This window comes from Amblyomma mixtum, chromosome 9 (genome assembly GCF_055824585.1).
Source record: "Amblyomma mixtum isolate Tamu chromosome 9, ASM5582458v1, whole genome shotgun sequence".
NCBI classification, from domain to species: domain Eukaryota; kingdom Metazoa; phylum Arthropoda; class Arachnida; order Ixodida; family Ixodidae; genus Amblyomma; species Amblyomma mixtum.
In genome coordinates, this window is record NC_143020.1 from 56814455 (window position 1) to 56836881 (window position 22427).

The 22427-nt window shown below is 47.0% G+C and overlaps 2 protein-coding genes across 2 annotated transcripts; both read left to right on the plus strand.

Annotated features, from left to right (window-relative positions):
• Window positions 1-2791: 2791 nt before the first annotated feature.
• Window positions 2792-9795, plus strand: LOC149329147 (uncharacterized). The gene is made up of 2 exons (XM_089559187.1): window positions 2792-3076; window positions 8686-9795. Exons 1-2 carry the CDS (start codon window positions 2792-2794, stop codon window positions 9793-9795), a joined length of 1395 nt encoding a protein of 464 aa, XP_089415313.1.
• A 5684-nt stretch (window positions 9796-15479) lies between these two features.
• On the plus strand, window positions 15480-21854 carry LOC149329148 (TNF receptor-associated factor 5-like). Its single transcript, XM_089562136.1, has 2 exons — window positions 15480-15764; window positions 20589-21854. Exons 1-2 carry the CDS (start codon window positions 15480-15482, stop codon window positions 21696-21698), a joined length of 1395 nt encoding a protein of 464 aa, XP_089418262.1. The 3' UTR covers window positions 21699-21854.
• Window positions 21855-22427: the final 573 nt, after the last annotated feature.

Below are 22427 nucleotides of genomic sequence, written 5' to 3' on the forward strand. Positions count from 1 at the left end.
GGGATTTTCTGCCATGTGCCAAAGCCGGCTCCACGAACGTTGATATTTTCCTTGCTGTGAGCCTTTTCTCATTAAAGTTGAGAGTGCGCTCCACTCGGCCATCGTCTCTATGGTTCGGCTCACGCTAACCACGAACCCGCAGTGGTTTAAACTCCATGTACGCGAACTTTCGCGAGAACAGAAAGCTGCGGGCTCGGGTCTTGCTTAGAGTCACCGTGTCTTCCATAAATAGTGTTCGCCCGGAACCAGATCGTTCATGCTTCCAGTTGCTCTCTCATGCATTGCGGTGGAGCATATCTTAATGACCAGGCATGCCGGCCTGGTCGTCGCAGCTGTACCAGCATATAGGCCTGACATAGGTTCGACATGTATTTTGCTGCGGCATTGAGGTAGAATAAAATAAAATTAATAACAACATTCCTATTTGCTTTTTGCGAGCGTTGAATAACGAGCCTAACATTTCTTATGGGTTACACACGGAAGGGTGTCGCTGAGACACGTTCTGTGATGGCTGCTAAGAAAGTTACTGCTGCAAGTACGTTACAAGATTCAGTATAGTGTCACCTTTCGGTCTTCTCCAACTTTCAGCACCTAGCACCTTCCAAGTCCTGCTGCCTGCAAGAGTTAGAAGGAGCTATTGCTCACGCTACTAGCCAAAAGTATGTAACAGTTTAGCTGCTTGCTCTGCAAGCGATGTAAACAGTTGAACGAAAAATACATAGGCTCCATCACGACCTAGAAAGCCAATTTGAAATGCTTCTCTATGCGAGTCAACACGATTCAGTTGCATTTGCAGCACCATTTTAGATCTCCATCAATGCCTTTCAAGTTCTTCGGGATGAACTAACATCTGCAGGAACAGCCACTAACCATTTTCACCAATTGCGTTCACTCTCACTCTTCCAGATACTGAAGGGCACTGCGGTAACATCTCTCCCTAATGACCTAATGACCAGTGTAGGAAGTGGCCCCGTGAATTCATTTGTCTATGAAGCACAACGTAGCGAAGGCCTGTGGATCAATTGTGACCACCTCGGGTTTTTTAATCATCAATGCTGCCTGATATCAGTGCGCATCAAAGACCTCGTTCATCGAAATTAACCAACAGTCATCCACTACGATTCTTGTCATAGCCCACGTGTAACTTCTTGGCGTTAAATACCAAAAATAATGCAACATAAAATATCCTGGCATTTAAAAGCAATCCATGCTGCTTTCAGATGAGTTCGCTTAGTGTACTGCTGTCCTCTGCTTGCTTACTTTGGAAAAGATTGCAAATATTAGACAGACTTCTTTACTAATTACATTTCAGTGCGCTGAGAAAAAGCCTAAGTAGCAATTCTTTTTTACCTAAGGTTCAAGAAAGGGCTGAGGAATACGCAGTTCCTCGAAGTGTAATGAGAAATAAATTGTGCTATTTTTGTAAGGCTAACCACGTAACATATGATAGGTGTTACGTTAAGAGATCGGAAGCGGCGGAGTGGGTGAGAGAACAAACGCCGGTTAATGACATCCTAGTTGAAATCAAGAGGAAGAAATGGGCTTGGGCAGGCCATGTAATGCGAAGGCAAGATAACCGCTGGTCCTTAAGGGTAACGGAGTCGATTGCTGGAGAAGGCAAGCGAAGCAGGGGGCGGCAGAAAGTTAGGTGGGGGGATGAGATTAAGAAATTTGCGGGAATACGGTGGCCGCAACTGGCGAAGGCCAGGGTTAATTGAAGAGACATGGGAGAGGCTGTTGCCCTGCAGTGGGCGTAGTCAGGCTGATCATGATGATGAACCACGTTATAGCATGGGATGGGCTTCTGCATGGTCACCTCATCACCTTCTGTGCACACGGTTTCCAGCCCTAGCAAAATTGCTGCATATGCCGTTCTCGGTATGTACAAACCTTGGGTTTATTGGCGAGGGTCAGAACATTACATCAGCCGTTGCTCTAAGAAACACGCTTCTAGGGCCCCCTACGTTAGTGCAAGCAGTTCCGGGGGTCTCATGCGCACACATAAGTTACACGAAGGAAGTGTTCCAAAAGTCACAAAAAGTATGCGTCCAACTGCGCCATCTTATGCTTGGGCTTCCCCTGCGTCGACCACAGCCCCGGCCACGGCCCGCGCAATTTGCTGTCATTGCCTCCCGATTACTGCTCCGGGTGGCAGTCGTTCGCTCTCCCTTGAGCAGTGTTTCATCCTTTCCCCTTACGTAAGCGGCCACCCGCGGTATCCTCCAGGAACGGGAGCACAAGCAGCTGCGCTGTCCTCCGTTCCCGGGTGGCTCGCGCGGTTCGCCATGTGGCGTTCGCACGCTCGCCGCTGGCTGGCGGAGGAAATGGGGTACGCGGTTATCCCACAACATGACGGTGTCACGGAACTGCAGTGACGTCTTATTTCTCGCTCCCGTCACCACGCAATCTTTGTTGAAGAAACACGTACCTGCAAAACAAAAATGAAACAAGGACCAAGACCTTAACAAAGCTCCGGGAATCCCGTCTCTCTTTCCCATTATGGTCAAAATTTCGGTTCTCAACGAATTATCATTTCAGCTAAGCGGCAGACATGCGCATGCCTGCGGGGTAGCATTCCGAAGAATGACTTGAAAATGTTGACGATTCACCACGTGGCAAGGAACTGGTACAGGTGTATACGCGGTGGCTATTCACAGCGATCGGAGCCTCGACGACGGGCAAAAAACAAAACTGAAGGAGAGGGGGAGAGACAGAGATAGCGGGGACAAGCATTCTCGGATGGGCACAGCATTTCCATCATCGTTTAGCACGAGGACGACAGCAGGGCGGGATGTCTCCTGGAAAAGTGTCCTACACGCTGGTCGGGTTCACAGCCGAGCTCGACTGGAGGCCTCTGCGCTTCGTGAAGCCGCCTCCACGCATAAGACCGTGCAGTGCTTGCGGACTGGTGCGCACAAAGGCGGCAGTTCTTGCCTGCCAGCACGTCCTTTGCATGTCCTGTTACAAGCAGTGCACGGAGGGCGTCGATCCCGTCTGTCCCCTGGATGGCCTGCTCTGTCCGGAAACAGGCGTGAACTGGACGTACTTTCCCGTCGAAGAGCTGCTAAGTAAAGAGGTGAGTGACGAGGGCGAACTGTTCAGGTTTTACGCGTCTGGTGCTTGGTGTTTCTAGATGCAATAAGGGCTGGAAGTTTCGCTTAAGCAGACGACATGACGACGCCTTCTCATAACGAAAGGTGAATGTCTCGCTATTCAGGGATGCGATTAGCGGTGACGCACTGACTGTTCGGGTATGTTTCTTGTACTATCGGACTTTAAGCAAGCTTCCTGCAGCTCAGAAGTGCTCACGTGATGACCTTAATTCTATTAATACTGGTGGGGGGTGTTCGGCGCTCCTTATCCTCAGTCCAACCGCGAGACTTGACCGGAATCTGCGAAAGCTTAGCCTATGGATTGCTACGACTACAGCCGGGTAGTCATGGAAAACTGGAAAACAAAAACTTGGCCGGCATGACAGGAAGTTTAATCCGCGGTGCGCCACGACAGCTGCGAAGACGCAATTGGGCGGCAAACTGAAGGCCATGCTTTCGTTTATTGTTGCTCTCAGAAATTTATTTCGTGCGCTCTGTAGAGGAAGACATATCCCTAGAGTCCGGAAGCACTATTCGCTAAATTATTCCTTCCGATAGGCATATACCCTCGCAAGCGCCGGAGCGGACCCTTTAATATCCGCACGGGAAACATCCGCGTGCGGCACTTTCCAAGCAGCGACATTTAATTGCTATCTCTGGAGATTAAAAGCGCTTCGTTATCGTTGAATTACAACACATAATCGAGTCTGCTTTGTGACTTAGATTCCCATGTAGTCCATGCACAAACGTCGGTATACGCTTTGGGATGTAAACACTGCGAGTGATCTAACGGCTGGGCACGAAAACTTATTAGGGCAAGTCGTCTCATTCAGCATTCGTTTTCAATCGTTTTTGCTATTACAAGTCACCTAATTTAGTCGTTAAAAATTTCATTGCCACTCTAGCGTTCGTCACGCTTTTCTGCCTGGCTTGTATCAGGCGGCAGAGATATCCGTGGCACAACGCAACTGTCAAGGCAACTTGGTCTATGCGTCTCCGGAACCGAGTACCTGCTAAAAATTTCACATTGTTTTTGCTACATCGCGGCTTTCGTTTGCTGTAGAGAATTGCTCTGACCACTGTACGAGATTTCGCTCATCATACCGTGTTTCTACGGATATGAAATGTTTTAAAGAAGTCAAGTAGAAATGGTGTAAATTTTAAGGACTTAAAGTGAATTGTCTGGACTGATAATTTTAAAAACCCCTAGTCCAAATAAAAAGTGCCTAGCACTCGGTGAGGCGCCTGATGCGGTCTCATGGCACGCTTCCTACCACTGTACGAATAAGACACCTTTAGAATACGGTGTACCGTTGCCACAATACCTGCCGGGAGCCGGCCCTACGTCAGTGCGTATGTGCAGATCGCCTCGGGGACTCCAGGTGGCGCCAGGTACCCAGCAGCTGCGGGATGAACATAAAGATAAGATCATAAAATTCTTCCGGCCGATTACGATAACATCTGGTGTGTACAGGCTGGCAATGCAGGCGGTGAAATTAAAAATGCATTCATGGGTAGAAGGTAAGCGCATGCTCGGGGAACTTCAGAATGGGTTCAGAAGGGGTAGGCGCTTAGATAGCCTTTTCGTGCTTACCCAATGCATAGAAATAGCTAAGGCGGGAAACAGACCTCTGTATTTGGCCTTTCTGGACATAAGCGGTGCATACGATAACGTGAACAGGGAACTCCTGTGGAGCATATTGCCACTTATCATTGTTGTGTTTGTTCGTTCACGCTCAAGGCTGCAGGAAAGGGTTGCTATCACTTGTGTTCGTGACGCGAGAAGCGACCAGACTAATCTCGAATTATCGCAGCCATGAAAGGCTGCATCTAGGTTTTTCCAGATTACTGTAGATCATATTGCCCTGTTATCTGGAAGTTTCCTTGCCGGCTTTAAATTGAGCGATGCCGCGAGCGGCGGACATTCGTAGTTCGACGACCGCCGAGCACGCGTGTTGCTTACGCCGCCGCCGAGTGATTCAGTTCTTTTGCGGGCGCAAGTCAGCCCAAATAAAGATCTTCGTTCGCAAGTCTTTCTGGTGTCTTCCTGACCGCTGGACTGCCGTCACTACAACGTGACAATATTACAAGATTTAGGTACCGGTCATGAGGTAATTGATTTTCTACAGGAATTCTACCGAGATAATAAAGTGGAAATTACATGGGAAGGGAAAAAAAAGTACCACAACTGTGGGGATGCACAAAGCATTAAGGCAAGGTTGTCCTCTATCACCGCTGCTGTTCATGCTTTAAGTGGTAAATATGGAAACAAGGCCAGAAGAGAGTAATCTTTGATTATAATCTGTCGTACAGATTAGGCGGACATGTAGTTGAGCAGCGACTCCCGGGTTTAATGTATGCGGACGATATTGTACTGATAGCAGATAGCCAGGAAGAATTACAAACTTTGGTTAATTGTTGTGGAGACGAAGGAGACGCTCTAGGATTCAGTTTTAGCGCAACTAAGTCAGGTGTGATGATTTTCATCCATACAATTGATCAGGTGTTTATAATACAAGGCCACGAAATACCCAAAGTGGCCGAATACAAATACCTCGGGACATGGCTAAACGAAGGGCAGATATACACGGAAAAGCATGAACAGTCTCTTAGGGCAAAATGACGAAGAGATGCCGGGATAATGAAACATAGGGCATTATGGGGGTACAACAAATATGAAGTGTTAAGAGGTGTTTGAAAAGGAATAATGGTGCCGGGGCTTACTTTCGGCAATGCGGTTCTGTGCTTAAAGGTGCACTGAAGAGGAATTTGAACTTGTCTTTTTGCCACGGGAACTCGATCTACACGTTCCGAGCTTTCTTAGAAACTGCGATTTACTGCCCTGTGTGGCCGATTTCCCCAATTGAATCGAATTAACGTCCGGCTCCCGCCTTTTTTTTAATTCTGCCTCGTACGGTGGGCGGAGTCGACCAATGCGTGGAGCGCCTTTCACCTAGTCCCGTGGCGGCTTGCCGCTCTGCCATCGGCGTAGTAATACGTAGTAGCCCGTAGTAGCAAATAGTCCGCGTGTATTTTTATTTCTTCGGGCTTATTTTGCAGCTATATTAGCTGCGAATGAAACTATTTATTCACGGAAACCTAAAAAACAAAATGAAGCGAAAGCAAAGCCTCCACGGGACTGGGTGAAAGGCGCTCCACGCGTTGGTCGACTCCGCCCACCGTACGAGGCAGAATTTAAAAAAAAAGGCGGGAGCCGGACGTTAATTCATTTTAATTGGGGAAATCGGCCACACAGGGCAATAAGTCAATGTTTCTAAGAATGCTAGGAACGTGTAGATCAAGTTCCCGCAGTAAAAAGATAAGTTCTGATTCCTCTTCAGTGCACCTTTAAGGGCAGAAATTCAGTCGAGATTAGACGTAAATCAAAGAGCTGTTGGAAGATTAGCACTAGGTGTCCACGGCAAAACCACAAACGAGGCAGTGCAAGGAGATATGGTCTGGGCATCTTTCGAAGCACGGGAAGCTAAGAGTAAAATACTATATCAAGAACGCCTGAGGAAATTGGACGACAGCAGGTTGCCAGCTAATTTATTTAAATATTTATACCAGAAGAGCGTTGACTCGCAATTGCGGAAGAGAACTAGAAAACTAAGCAGTAAGCATGCCGGTCGTGAGGACGGAGAAAGAAAGAACATTAAACGACAGGTTAAAAACGCCGAATTTAAAAATTGGATTAATTCAATGGAAAAGAAACATAGTGTAGAACTATATCGATACTGGAAAAGGCAGATCAGGAAAGAATTTTTCTATGATAACCCTACCCTTTCACGCTAGGTCAGGGTGCCTTAGAACGCGCAGCTACAAAAAGAAATTTGACGAAGAAGCTGACACATGTGCAGTGTGTGGTTGATCTGTGGAAACAATTAAACACCTCATACTCAAATGTGATGGTATCCATCCGGATGTCAATGCAGGCACAGTCACTCTTCCGGAGGCCCTAGGGTTTAAAGATAACAATGGTCATGTAAATAAATCTGCAGTAGAAGTTAGCTAAAAGCGATTGGAGGATTGGTGGCTGAAAAGCAGAGATGTGGCATAAGGTTAGAATTGTATGAAACCGTAGGTAAAGATGATGGCGATTCTTAATGAGAATTGCCAACACAGTAAACAAAAAAAACTAAGAAAGAAAAGCAGAGCATGGTGGCAATTGCCACCACCCCGTTTCAAAGGGGGCGCTCCTATCCATCCATCCATCCATACTGCGCAAATGCCTGCAGCATCAGGACCAGTCAGCGCATGCTCACTGGCTGTGGGAGGGATCCCGGTGCTCCGGAAAATGGCAACGCTAACACAGTACATTATGCTAAAGGCGTCTATATTAAGACATCTACATACCGCGTACCATGCAACCGTTGCCATTACCGGAGTACCGGGAGCCCGCCCACTGCCAGTCAGCATGCGCTGATTGGTCCGGATGCTGCAGGCATGCGCGCAGCTGCCTGGTACCAGGCGCCGTCAAAGTGACTTGCGCATTGGCTGCGCGCGGACTCCCGGTACACGGTATGCTAAAGGTGTCTAATGTTTAGCACTCAGTCGGCTGATAGCAGCTGAACCCGACTTTTAGTACAGCAGTAACTGCAGGGTTGCGCAATATGCCAAATTTAAAGGCTCGTCGATCGGACCCCTTGCCAATGCAAAGTATAAAACCTCAATGCAAGCCTGAAAATGCAGTCTCTGAAGCGTACGCACTTCAGAACTGCCTTTTTAGGGCAAATTTTAACGCGAAAGCATAAGGGCCCTATTCAGAGGAGAACCGGTCAACGGCAACAGCGTGTCGGAAAAATCTTAATTGGTCGAGAGGGTCATGACGTCAAAACCAAGCACATAACCTCACGCGGGTAATTCAAACCAGGGACAACGATGAAAGAATGAAACAGTGATGACGTTGCTAACATTTCCTCACGGGTCTACTGTGTGGTGACGCAACCCCACCACCATTACGTAGTGCCTTGGAAGAGCGAAAAGCAATTGCGCTGAAAATAAAAATTATCGAGATGCGAGTCTGTGACTCGAACCACTACTCCTCAACCACTGGGACCGTTGAGGAAGGTTTGTTCGACTTGGCTGAAAGGAGGCATTGTGTGTTAAAAAAAAATAAGATGACAGAAACAACAAAATAATGCGATAAAGAACAGTTTTCATATCTGTGGAGTGATCTGCGAAGAGGACTTCAGGCTTCTGAAGAGACCTATTAACGCAACCGCATCGCACCCTTACGGTAACTTTTTACGATGAACATTAGGGGCGGTCAATTAGAGCGTTGCAGATGAAATGCGGTAACATTCCACTTAAAATTCCTTTTCTTGCAGTCAAGATTCTGATTGTGAGCACATCTTTTATCAATTTTTTTGCACCTGCCTTCAGTGATATTTATATAGCTTGAGTCATTTTCAGTTTAGCGGCTTCCTCCTACCCTATACAAGCGTGGAGGAGATGTTTTTTTATATTTTAATTTGAATAATCGAAGCCATATACCGGGGATGACAAGGGCACCTCATCTTGATGTTGTATTATTCTTGTCGCTTGCACCTTTAGTAATTTCAATAACTGACATTTACCGCTTTCAATGCAGGTCAACTGCTGGAACGAAGAGAACGGTTGCACTGCTGTAATGGCTGCTTCAGACATCGCCCAACACTTCCAGCACGACTGTGGACACCACTCTGTTCACTGCCCAGAGTGTTCGGCGTCTGTTCTTTGCCGCAACGTGTGCGAGCACCTCCGATCTTGCTGTTCAGGTCTCCTAACTCGTCCTCCTTCAGAACACGGAGGGCAGACTGGGCAACATGACGACTCACTTTTGACAGCTCTGAGAAGAGCCCTAGATCAGCACACAGGCGAAATGATGGCACTCCTGGAGCAGTTGCTTAGCGATGGCAATGCACGAGCCGACCAACTGAACAGGATCTCGCAAGATGTAAACGCTGACAGTAAAGCTATAGAGCAGGAACCCTCTCAGGGAGCCCGAGAAGACCACGACAATTTAAATGGAAGTGCTCTCCAAATAACCACATCTGAGCAAATAGAAGGATCCTTGAACGCTAGAAGTGATTCAGCCAACACTCTCTCGAGCAGAATAAGCTCATTAGAAGAAAAAATGAAAGGTGAGTTTGAAAAGGCGTCGCTACAAAGGCACAACTGCTTTTCACGGCTTGCTGCAGCCATCAATGAAGCTAAGGATCGAGAAAGTGCAAACAGAAAGGTATTGGGCCAATTGAACAGACTCATTCGTCAGAATCAAAACGGAGCATCACAGTGCAATTTCTTTATCAGAAACATTCAACTGCTCCACGATACAGCTGTGGCGCTAGGAGCCGCCGCCTATGACACCCAGCGAGTGTACCTGTGTGGCTACAGCGTGTCTCCTGCGGTTGTGTTCAAGACAAATGGTCAAGCTCTGTTGCTTTATTTGGGGTTGCAGCTACACAAGGGCAGCATGGACCACGTAGTCCAATGGCCATTTCAACACAGATTTAGGCTTAGTGTCGTGCACCCGAACGAATGGACAAAACGGCAGCTCGAATTTAAACCCTGGCCTTTATGCACTTATATACGAAGGCCCACAGGAACATCGAACGAGGCTTTTTATCATACCGAAGGGTCGTTTAATATGTTTGACCTTGCACGTGACGGTTATGTGCATCTAGACCAGCTTCGGATGACACTGGAGTTGATTTCGTGAGTCGTGCTTGCATGTTGGGGCGAGGAGGACATTGTGAAAATCCATAAAGGCCAGTGGTGTTTGTGGAACAAATTTTGACATCAAGAAATTTTAAGTGGATCTTGACTGTTCTTTATATCGACTGACCTTTGCACATCGCATTTGTTGTGAGCAGGTTTATTGTGAAATAAACAGTTTTTATGTGTTGCAGTGAATCATAAAACTCGGACTCTGAGTGATCAAGTAGCGTTTTTTGTAAGGCAGAATTTTCTTTCGTTATAAAAGGCGCATTTATTTTGATGCACATCCATATTGCAGTAAAGGCTGTTATAGCCTTGGTTTTGCCACACATATATCCCTGCCTTCTATCATGGAATGTACTCATTAGCTATGAGCCGCCGCGGTGGCTCAGTGGTTATGGTACTCGGCTGCCGACCCGAAAGACGCGGGTTCGATCCCGGCCGCGCCGGCTGAATTTGTTTGGAGGAAAAATTCTAGAGGCCCGTGTACTGTGCGATGTCAATGCACGTTAAAGAACTCCAGGTGGTCGAAATTTCCGGAGCCCTCCACTACGGCGTGTCTCATAGCCTTAGTCGCTTTGGGACGTTACACCCCATAAACCAAACCAAGCCATCATTAGCTATGAGACCTTAATTGCTTCATGAATTTTTGATCTTAACTTAAATAACAGAATTGAGTTTAAATCAGCAACCACCTTCAAAGTGAATTGAATTTGACACCTGCAAACCTAAGCGTGGCATGTTTCAAAGGGGTCATTCCATGCCAAGCAAACCAGAGTTTGCACTCGACAGGGCCCCTCCGATCTTGACAATAAAATATGTGGCTCTTAATTGAACAGTCTACAGATCCAGTTGACTGCGACACTTTTTTTCGTGAGGCTGGCAAGCATGGGTCGCCAATTGGCACAAAACAGTACTTCACATCGATACAAGCCAAGTATTCGTGCACGGAGTTTTACACTGATGCCTCCAAGACTTCTTCAGTTGCAAGTGCAGTTTACAGCTGTCAATCTTCCGAAACGAGAACAATGAATAGATACACAAGCATATTTAATTCAGAATGTCATGGTATCCTGTTGGCTGTCAGATCCATCCTATAAAAGAAAATCCCAGTCTTTGTTATTTATTCAGATCCTTTAAGTGTGGTTATGGCCCCGTACTCCGGGAAACCCTGTAAAAACCCTGTTATGAATTCCCTCCTGAAATGCCTTATGGCTGCATGCACACTGACCCTCAATATTACATTATGCTGGGTACTAGGTCGCTGTGGCATAGAAGGAAATGAGGAAGCAGATAGGTTTGCTGCGTCAGCTGCCAAACTGAGTCTTATTCATGTATACCATCTTCCACACCATACTCAGGCCAGATATTAGGACTGCACTCCGCAAAGAATGGCAGCAGGATTGGGACAAATAGAAAACAAACTACACACAATACGACCAAGGATTGGAAGATATGCCAGAGATGAACAAAACTGATTCAAAGAAGTTGCTCTCTTGCAAACTGAGGATATGATATACATACATCACACATTCACATCTTTTAAAATCTACACCGGCACCACAGTGGGTGAGATGTGGAGCCCACATCTCAGCTGTGCACATATCAATCACGTGCGCGAGATTGGAGACAGAAAGACGACACGTTCCAGAACTGTCCACATTCAAAAAACCATTGCACCCTTCTTTATTTTCAGGTGATGACCGCATGTTTTATTGGATAGGGATTTCAAACATTTTACACATATAGACTTTTGGCAAGATATCTCTTATTTAAAGTAACCTCTGCCCCTCCTAAATGCTGAGAAGGCTGAGCTGCTAGATGCGTCGCTCTTTTTGTCCAAGCAAGGACCGAGGTTTAGGCTACCGTCTTTTATGTATAACTCCTCTTACCACAACTTTTAGGTGCTATACACCACCTTAGGCAATTACACCTGAATTATACATCCTCATGAACATGCTAACTGCTCGTAGGCCCTATACACCTGGAGTTGATTTTAACTTGTGCCATATTTCAGCTTGAGCTGGCCAACAACCTCGAGTCCGGCGCTCTTTGGCCTTAGATGCCCTTGCGCCAAAACAAAAAAATCTAGCATCATCATAAACCGTTTAAAGGATCTACCTTTAAAGGTGCACTGAAGAGGAATCTGAACTCGTATTTTTAGCACTGGAACACGATCTAAATGTTCCAAGCGTTCTTGGAAGCTTCGAATTGTTGCCGAGCGAACTGCTTGTGCTGCTACGCGCACGACAATTAAACACCACGTCTTCGGTTGTTCGATTGCAGCGCAAAAACGCAAAAATATTACTCCTTCCTATTTCCATGCTAACATGACGCATATGTGGGATTTTCTGCCGTGTCCCAAAGCCCGCTCCACGAACGTTGAGACTTTCCTTGCTGTGAGCCGTTTTCTCATTAAAGTTGAGAGTGCGCTCCACTCGGCCATCGTCTCCGTGGTTCGGCTCACGCTAACCTCGAACCCTTAGTGGTTTAAAATCCATGTACGCGAACTTTCGCGAGGACACAAAGCTGCGGGCTCGGCTCTTGCTTAGAGTCACCGTGTCTTCCATAAATAGTGTTGGCCCGGAACCAGATCGTTCACGCTTCCGGTTGCTCTCTCGTGCATTGCGGTGGAGCACATCTTAATGACCAGGCTTGCCGGCCTGGTCGTCGCAGCTGTACCAGCATATAGGCCTGAAAGAGCGTCGACATCTATTCTGCTGCGGTATTGCGGTAGAACAAAAAAAAAATTAATAACGAACTTCCTATTTGCTGTTTGCTAGCGTTGAATAACCAGCATAGGATTTCTTACGGGTTACACACGGAAGGGTGTCGCTGAGACACGTTCTGTGATGGCTGCTAAGAAAGTTACTTCTGCAAGTACGTTACGAGATGTAGTGTAGTGTCACCTTTCGGTCTTCTCCAACTTTCAACTCCTAGCACCGTCCAACTCCTGCTACCTTCAGGAGTAAGAAGGAGCTATTGCTCACGCTACTAGCAAAAAGTTTAGTTTGCTCTGCAAGCAATGTAAACAGTTGAACGACACACGTGCAGGTTCCATTACGGCCTAGAAATCCAATTGGAAATGCTTCTCTATGCGACTCAAAACGATTCAATTGCATTTGCAGCACCATTTTCGATCTCCATCAATGCCTTTCAAGTTCTTCAGGGTAAACTAACATCTGCAGGAACAGCCACTCGCCGTTTACACCAATTGCGTTCACTCTCCCTCTTCCAGATACTCAAGGGCACTGTGACAATATCTCTCCCTAATGACCAGTGTAGGAAGTGGCCCCGTGAATTAATTTGTCTCTGAAACACAACGTAGCGGAGGGCTGTGGATTAATTTTGACCACCTCGGGTTTTTTTAATCACCAGTGCTGTGTGATGTCAGTGCGCATCAAGAGCTCGTTCATCGAAATTAACCTACAGTCATCAACTACGATGCTTGTCACAGCCCACGTGTAACTTCTTGGCATTAAATCCCAAACATATAATGCACCATTAGATATCCTGGCATTTACAAGCAATCAATGCTGCTTTCAGATGAGTTGGCTTACTGTGCTGCTGTCCTCTGCTTGATTACTTTGGCAAAGATTGCCATTTCTTTTCTAATGACATTTCAGTGCGCTCAGAAAGAGCCTAAGTAGCAATTCTTTTTGACCTAGGGTTCAAGAAAGGGCTGAGGAATACGCAGTTCCTCGAACTGTAATGAGAAATAAATCCTGCTATTTATGTAAGGCTAACCAGGTAACATATGACAGGTGTAACGTTAAGAGATCGGAAGCGGCGGAGGGGGTGAGAGAGCAAACGCGGGTTAATGACATCCATAGTTGAAATCAAGAGGAAGAAATGGGCTTGGGCAGGCCATGTAATGCGAAGGCAAGATAACCGTTGGTCCTTAAAGGTGCACTGAAGAGGATTCTGAACTTGTCTTTTTGCCGCGGGAACTCGATCTACACCTTCCTAGCATTCTTAGAAACTGCAACTTATTGCCCTGTATGGCCGATTTCCCTAATTAAATCGGATTAACGTCCGGCTCCCACCCTTTTTATTTCTGCCTCGTACGTTGGGCGGAGTCGACAACGCGTGAAGTTCCTTTCAGCCAGCTCCGAGGAGGCTTTGCTTTCTATTTATTTTGTTTTTTAGGTTTCCATGAATAAATAGTTTCATTCGCAGATAATATAGCCGCAAAATAAGCCCGCAGAAATAAAAATACGCATGGGCTATTTGCTACTACGGACTACTACGTATTACTATTCCGATGGCAGAGCGGCACGCCGCCACGGGACTGGGTGAAAGGCACTCCACGCGTTGGTCGACTCCGCCCACCGTACGAGGCAGAATTAAAAAAAAAAGGGGCGGGAGCCGGCTGTTAATTCGATTTAATTTGGGAAATCGGCCATACAGGGCAATAAGTCGCAGTTTCTAAGAATGCTGGGAACGTGTAGATCGAGTTCCCGCGGCAAAAAGACAAGTTCAGATTCCTCTTCAGTGCACCTTTAAGAGTAACGGAGTGGATTCTAGGAGAAGGCGAGCGAAGCAGGGGGCGGCAGAAAGTTAGGTGGGCGAATGAGATTAGGAAATTTGCGGGAATACGGTGGCCGCAACTGGCGAAGGACAGGGTTAATTGGAGAGACATGGGAGAGGCATTTATTTGCTCAGCAGTGGTCGTAGTCAGGCTGATGATGATGACGAACCACGTTATAGCATGGGATGGGCTTCTCCATGGTCAGCTCATCACCTTCTGTGCACACGGTTTCCAGCCCTAGCAAAGTTGTTGCACATGTCATTCTCGGGATGTACAAACCTTGGGTTTATTGGCGGAGGTCAGAACATTACATCAGCCGCTGCTCTAAGAAACACGCTTCTAGGGCCCCCTACGTTAGTGCAAGCAGTTCCGGGGGTCTCATGCGCACACATAAGTTACACGAAGGAAGTTTTCCAAAAGTCACAAAAAGTATGCGGCCAACTGCACCATCTTATCCTTGAGCTTGCCCCTGCGTCGACCACGGCCACGGCCTGCGCAATTTGCTGTCATTGCCTCCCGATTACTGCTCGGGGTGGCAGTCGTTCGCTGGGCAGTGTTTCACCCTTTCCCTTTACATGAGCGGCCGCGGGAACGGGAGGACAAGCAGCTGTGCCGTCCTCCGTTCCCGGGTGGCTCGCGCGGTTCGCAATGTGGCGTTCGCACGCTCGCCGTTGGCTGGCGGAGGAAATGGGGTACGCGGGTATCCCACAACATGACGGTGTCACGGAACTGCAGTGACGTCTTATTTCTCGCTCCCGCCACCACGCAATCTTTGTTGAAGAAACCCGTACCTGCAAAACAAAAATGAAACAAGGACCAAGACCTTAACAAAGCCCCGGGAATCCCCTCTCTCTTTCCCGTTATGGTCAAAATTTCGGTGATCAACGAATTATCATTTCACCTAAGCGGCAGACATGCGCATGCCTGCGGGGTAGCATTCCGAAGAATGACTTGAAAATGTTGACGATTCACCACGTGGCAAGGATCTGGGACAGGTGTATACGCGGCGGCTATTCACAGCGATCGGAGCCTCGACGACGGGCAAAAAACAAAACCGAAGGAGAGGGGGAGAGACAGAGATAGCGGGGACAAGCATTCTCGGATGGGCACAGCATTTCCATCATCGTTTAGCACGAGGACGACAGCAGGGCGGGATGTCTCCTGGAAAAGTGTCCTACACGCTGGTCGGGTTGACAGCCGAGCTCGACTGGAGGCCTCTGCGCTTCGTGAAGCCGCCTCCACGCATAAGACCGTGCAGTGCTTGCGGACTGGTGCGCAGAAAGGCGGCAGTTCTTGCCTGCCAGCACGTCCTTTGCATGTCCTGTTACGAGCAGTGCACGGAGGGCGTCGAGCCCGTCTGTCCGCTGGATGGCCTGCTGTGTCCGGAAACAGGCGTGAACTGGACGTACTTTCCCGTCGAAGAGCTGCTAAGTAAAGAGGTGAGTGACGAGGGCGAACTGTTCAGGTTTTACGCGTCTGGTGCTTGGTGTTTTTAGATGCAATAAGGGCTGGAAGTTTCGCTTAAGCAGACGACATAACGACGCCTTCTCATAACGAAAGGTGAATGTCTCGCTATTCAGGGATGCGATTACCGGTGACGCACTGACTGTTCGGGTATGTTTCTTGTACTATCGGACTTTAAGCAAGCTTCCTGCAGCTCAGAAGTGCTCACGTGATGAACTTAATTCTATTTCTACTGGTGGGGGGGTGTTCGGCGCTCCTTATCCTCAGTCCAACCGCGAGACTTGACCGGAATCTGCGAAAGCTTAGCCTACGGACTGCTACGACTACAGCCGGGTAGTCATGGAAAACTGGAAAACAAAAACTTGGCCGGCATGACAGGAAGTTTAATCCGCGGTACGCCACGACAGCTGCGAAGACGCAATTGGGCGGCAAACTGAAGGCCATGCTTTCGTTTATTGTTGCTCTCAGAAATTTATTTCGTGCGCTCTGTAGAGGAAGACATATCCCTAGAGTCCGGAAGCACTATTCGCTAAATTATTCCTTCCGATAGGCATATACCCTCGCAAGCGCCGGAGCGGACCCTTTAATATCCGCACGGGAAACATCCGCGTGCGGCACTTTCCAAGCAGCGACATTTAATTGCTATCTCTGGAGATTAAAAGCGCTTCGTTATCGTAGAATTACAACACATAATCGAGTCTGCTTTGTGACTTAGATTCCCATGTAGTCCATGCACAAACGTCGGTATACGCTTTGGGATGTAAACACTGCGAGTGATCTAACGGCTGGGCACGAAAACTTATTAGGGCAAGTCGTCTCATTCAGCATTCGTTTTCAATCGTTTTTTCTATTACATTTCACCTAATTTAGTCGTTAAAAATTTCATTGCCACTCTAGCGTTCGTCACGCTTTTCTGCCTGGCTTGTATCAGGCGGCAGAGATATCCGTGGCACAACGCAACTGTCAAGGCAACTTGGTCTATGCGTCTCCGGAACCGAGTACCTGCTAAAAATTTCACATTGTATTTGCTACATCGCGGCTTTCGTTTGCTGTAGAGAATTGCTCTGACCACTGTACGAGATTTCGCTCATCATACCGTGTTTCTATGGATATGAAATGTTTTAAAGAAGTCAAGTGGAAATGGTGCAAATTTTTGGCACTTAAAGTGAATTGTCTGGACTGATAATTTTAAAAACCCCTAGTCCAAATAAAAAGTGCCTAGCACTCGGTGAGACGCCTGATGCGGTCTCATGGCACGCTTCCTACCACTGTACGAATAAGACACCTTTAGAATACCGTGTACCGTTGCCAGAATACCTGCCGGGAGCCGGCCCTACGTCAGTGCGTATGTGCAGATCCCCTCGGGGACTCCAGGTGGCGCCAGGTACCCAGCAGCTGCGGGATGAACATAAAGATAAGATGAACATAAAATTCTTCCGTCCGATTACGATAACGTCTGGTGTGTACAGGCTGGCAATGCAGGCGGTGAAATTAAAAATGCAGTCATGGGTAGAAGGTAAGCGCATACTCGGGGAACTTCAGAATGGGTTCAGAAGGGGTAGGCGCTTAGATAGCCTTTTCGTGCTTACCCAATGCATAGAAATAGCTAAGGCGGGAAACAGACCTCTGTATTTGGCCTTTCTGGACATAAGCGGTGCATACGATAACGTGAACAGGGAACTCCTGTGGAGCATATTGCCACTTATCATTGTTGTGTTTGTTCGTTCACGCTCAAGGCTGCAGGAAAGGGTTGCTATCACTTTTGTTCGTGACGCGAGAAGCGACCAGACTAATCTCGAATTATCGCAGCCATGAAAGGCTGCATCTAGGTTTTTCCAGATTACTGTAGATCATCTTGCCCTGTTATCTGGAAGTTTCCTTGCCGGCTTTAAATTGAGCGATGCCGCGAGCGGCGGACATTCGTAGTTCGACGACCGCCGAGCACGCGTGTTGCTTACGCCGCCGCCGAGTGATTCAGTTCTTTTGCGGGCGCAAGTCAGCCCAAATAAAGATCTTCGTTCGCAAGTCTTTCTGGTGTCTTCCTGACCGCTGGACTGCCGTCACTACAACGTGACAATATTACAAGATTTAGGTACCGGTCATGAGGTAATTGATTTTCTACAGGAATTCTACCGAGATAATAAAGTGGAAATTACATGGGAAGGGAAAAAAAAGTACCACAACTGTGGGGGTGCACAAAGCATTAAGGCAAGGTTGTCCTCTATCACCGCTGCTGTTCATGCTTTAAGTGGTAAATATGGAAACAAGGCCAGAAGAGAGTAATCTTTGATTATAATCTGTCATACAGATTAGGCGGACATGTAGTTGAGCAGCGACTCCCTGGTTTAATGTATGCGGACGATATTGTACTCATAGCAGATAGCCAGGAAGAATTACAAACTTTGGTTAATTGTTGTGGAGACGAAGGAGACGCTCTAGGATTCAGTTTTAGCGCAACTAAGTCAGGTGTGATGATTTTCATCCATACAACTGATCAGGTGTTTATAATACAAGGCCACGAAATACCCAAAGTGGCCGAATACAAATACCTCGGGACATGGCTAAACGAAGGGCAGATATACACGGAAAAGCATGAACAGTCTCTTAGGGCAAAATGACGAAGAGATGCAGGGATAATGAAACATAGGGCATTATGGGGGTACACGGGAAGCTAAGAGTAAAATACTATATCAAGAACGCCTGAGGAAATTGGACGACAGCAGGTTGCCAGCTAATTTATTTAAATATTTATACCAGAAGAGCGTTGACTCGCAATTGCGGAAGAGAACTAGAAAACTAAGCAGTAAGCATGCCGGTCGTGAGGACGGAGAAAGAAAGAACATTAAACGACAGGTTAAAAACGCCGAATTTAAAAATTGGATTAATTCAATGGAAAAGAAACATAGTGTAGAACTATATCGATACTGGAAAAGGCAGATCAGGAAAGAATTTTTCTATGATAACTCAAAAGGCAGTGCCCTACTCTTTGACGCTAGGTCAGGGTGCCTTAGAACGCGCAGCTACAAAAAGAAATTTGACGAAGAAGCTGACACATGTGCAGTGTGTGGTTGATCTGTGGAAACAATTGAACACCTCATACTCAAATGTGATGGTATCCATCCGGATGTCGATGCAGGCACAGTCACTCTTCCGGAGGCCCTAGGGTTTAAAGATAACAATGGTCATGTAAATAAATCTGCAGTAGAAGTTAGCAAAAAGCGATTGGAGGATTTGTGGCTGAAAAGCAGAGATGTGGCATAAGGTTAGAATTGTATGAAACCGTAGGTAAAGATGATGGCGATTCTTAATGAGAATTGCCAACACAGTAAACAAAAAAAAAACTAAGAAAGAAAAGCAGAGCATGGTGGCAATTGCCACCACCCCGTTTCAAAGGGGGCGCTCCTATCCATCCATCCATCCATACTGCGCAAATGCCTGCAGCATCAGGACCAGTCAGCGCATGCTCACTGGCTGTGGGAGGGATCCCGGTGCTCCGGAAAATGGCAACGCTAACACAGTACATTATGCTAAAGGCGTCTATATTAAGACATCTACATACCGCGTACCATGCAAGCGTTGCCATTACCGGAGTACCGGGAGCCCGCCCACTGCCAGTGCGCATGCGCTGATTGGTCCGTATGCTGCAGGCATGCGCGCAGCTGCCTGGTACCTGGCGCCGTCAAACCGACTTGCGCATTGGCTGCGCACGGACTCGCGGTACACGGTATGCTAAAGGTGTCTAATGTTTAGCACTCAGTCGGCTGATAGCAGCTGAACCCGACTTTTAGTACAACAGTAACTGCAGGGTTGCGCAATATGCCAAATTTAAAGGCTCGTCGATCGGGCCCCTTGCCAATGCAAAGTATAAAACCTCAATGCAAGCCTGAAAATGCAGTCTCTGAAGCGTACGCACTTCAGAACTGCCTTTTTAGGGCAAATTTTAACGCGAAAGCATAAGGGCCCTATTCAGCGGAGAACCGGTCATCGGCAACAGCGTGTCGGAAAAATCTTAATTGGTCGAGAGGGTCATGACGTCCAAACCAAGCACATAACCTCACGCGGGTAATTCAAACCAGGGACAACGATGAAAGAATGAAACAGTGATGACGTTGCTAACATTTCCTTACGGGTCTACTGTGTGGTGACGCAACCCCACCACCATTACGTAGTGCCTTGGAAGAGCGAAAAGCAATTGCGCTGAAAAGAAAAATTATCATGATGCGAGTCTGTGACTCGAACCACTACTCCTCAACCACTGGGACCGTTGAGGAAGGTTTGTTCGACTTGGCTGAAAGGTGGCCTTGTGTGTTAAAAAGAAAATAAGATGACAGAAACAACAAAATAATGCGATAAAGAACAGTTTTCATATCTGTGGAGTTATCTGCAAAGAGGACTTCAGGCTTCTGAAGAGACCTATTAACGCAACCGCATCGCACCCTTACGGTAACTTTTTACGATGAACATTAGGGGCGATCAATTAGAGCGTTGCAGATGAAATGCGGTAACATTCCACTTATAATTCCTTTTCTTGCAGTCAAGATTCTGATTGTGAGCACATGTTTTATTAATTTTTTTGCACCTGCCTTCAGTCATTTCTATATAACTTGAGTCATTTTCAGTTTGGCGTCTTCCTCCTGCCCCCTACAAGCGTGGAGGAGATCGTTTTATTTATAATTTGATTTGGATAATCGAAGCCATATACCGGGGATGACAAGGCCATCCCATCTAGATGTTTTATTATTCTTCTCGCTTGCACTTTTAGTAATTTCAATAACTAACATTTACCGCTTTGAATGCAGGTCAGCTGCTGGAACGAAGAGAACGGTTGCACTGCTGTAATGGCTGCTTCAGACATCGCCCAACACTTCCAGCACGACTGTGGACACCACTCTGTTCACTGCCCAGAGTGTTCGGCGTCTGTTCTTTGCCGCAACGTGTGCGAGCACCTCCGATCTGGCTGTTCAGGTCTCCCAACTCGTCCTCCTTCAGAACACGGAGGGCAGACTGGGCAACATGACGAGTCACTGTTGATAGCTCTGAGAAGAGCCCTAGATCAGCACACAGGCGAAATGAGGGCACTCCTGGAGCAGTTGCTTAGCGATGGCAATGCACGAGCCGACCAACTGAACAGGATCTCGCAAGATGTAAACGCTGACAGTAAAGCTATAGAGCAGGAACCCTCTCAGGGAGCCCGAGAAGACCACGACAATTTAAATGGAAGTGCTCTCCAAATAACCACATCTGAGCAAATAGAAGGATCCTTGAACGCTAGAAGTGATTCAGCCAACACTCTCTCGAGAAGAATAAGCTCATTAGAAGAAAAAATGAAAGGTGAGTTTGAAAAGGCGTCGCTACAAAGGCACAACTGCTTTTCACGGCTTGCTGCAGCCATCAATGAAGCTAAGGATCGAGAAAGTGCAAACAGAAAGGTATTGGGCCAATTGAACAGACTCATTCGTCAGAATCAAAACGGAGCATCACAGTGCAATTTCTTTATCAGAAACATTCAACTGCTCCACGATACAGCTGTGGCGCTAGGAGCCGCCGCCTATGACACCCAGCGAGTGTACCTGTGTGGCTACAGCGTGTCTCCTGCGGTTGTGTTCAAGACAAATGGTCAGGCTCTGTTGCTTTATTTGGGGTTGCAGCTACACAAGGGCAGCATGGACCACGTAGTCCAATGGCCATTTCAACACAGATTTAGGCTTAGTGTCGTGCACCCGAACGAATGGACAAAACGGCAGCTCGAATTTAAACCCTGGCCTTTATGCACTTATATACGAAGGCCCACAGGAACATCGAACGAGGCTTTTTTTCATACCGAAGGGTCGTTTAATATGTTTGACCTTGCACGTGACGGTTATGTGCATCTAGACCAGCTTCGGATGACACTGGAGTTGATTTCGTGAGTCGTGCTTGCATGTTGGGGCGAGGAGGACATTGTGAAAATCCATAAAGGCCAGTGGTGTTTGTGGAACAAATTTTGACATCAAGAAATTTTAAGTGGATCTTGACTGTTGTTTATATCGACTGACCTTTGCACATCACATTTGTTGTGAGCAGGTTTATTGTGAAATAAACAGTTTTTATGTGTTGCAGTGAATCATAAAACTCGGACTCTGAGTGATCAAGTAGCGTTTTTTGTAAGGCAGAATTTTCTTTCGTTATAAAAGGCGCATTTATTTTGATGCACATCCATATTGCAGTAAAGGCTGTTATAGCCTTGGTTTTGCCACACATATATCCCTGCCTTCTATCATGGAATGTACTCATTAGCTATGAGCCGCCGCGGTGGCTCAGTGGTTATGGTACTCTGCTGCCGACCCGAAAGACGCGGGTTCGATCCCGGCCGCGCCGGCTGAATTTCTTTGGAGGAAAAATTCTAGAGGCCCGTGTACTGTGCGATGTCAGTGCACGTTAAAGAACTCCAGGTGGTCGAAATTTCCGGAGCCCTCCACTACGGCGTGTCTCATAGCCTTAGTCGCTTTGGGACGTTAAACCCCATAAACCAAACCAAGCCATCATTAGCTATGAGACCTTAATTGCTTCATGAATTTTTGATCTTAACTTAAATAACAGAATTGAGTTTAAATCAGCAACCACCTTCAAAGTGAATTGAATTTGACACCTGCAAACCT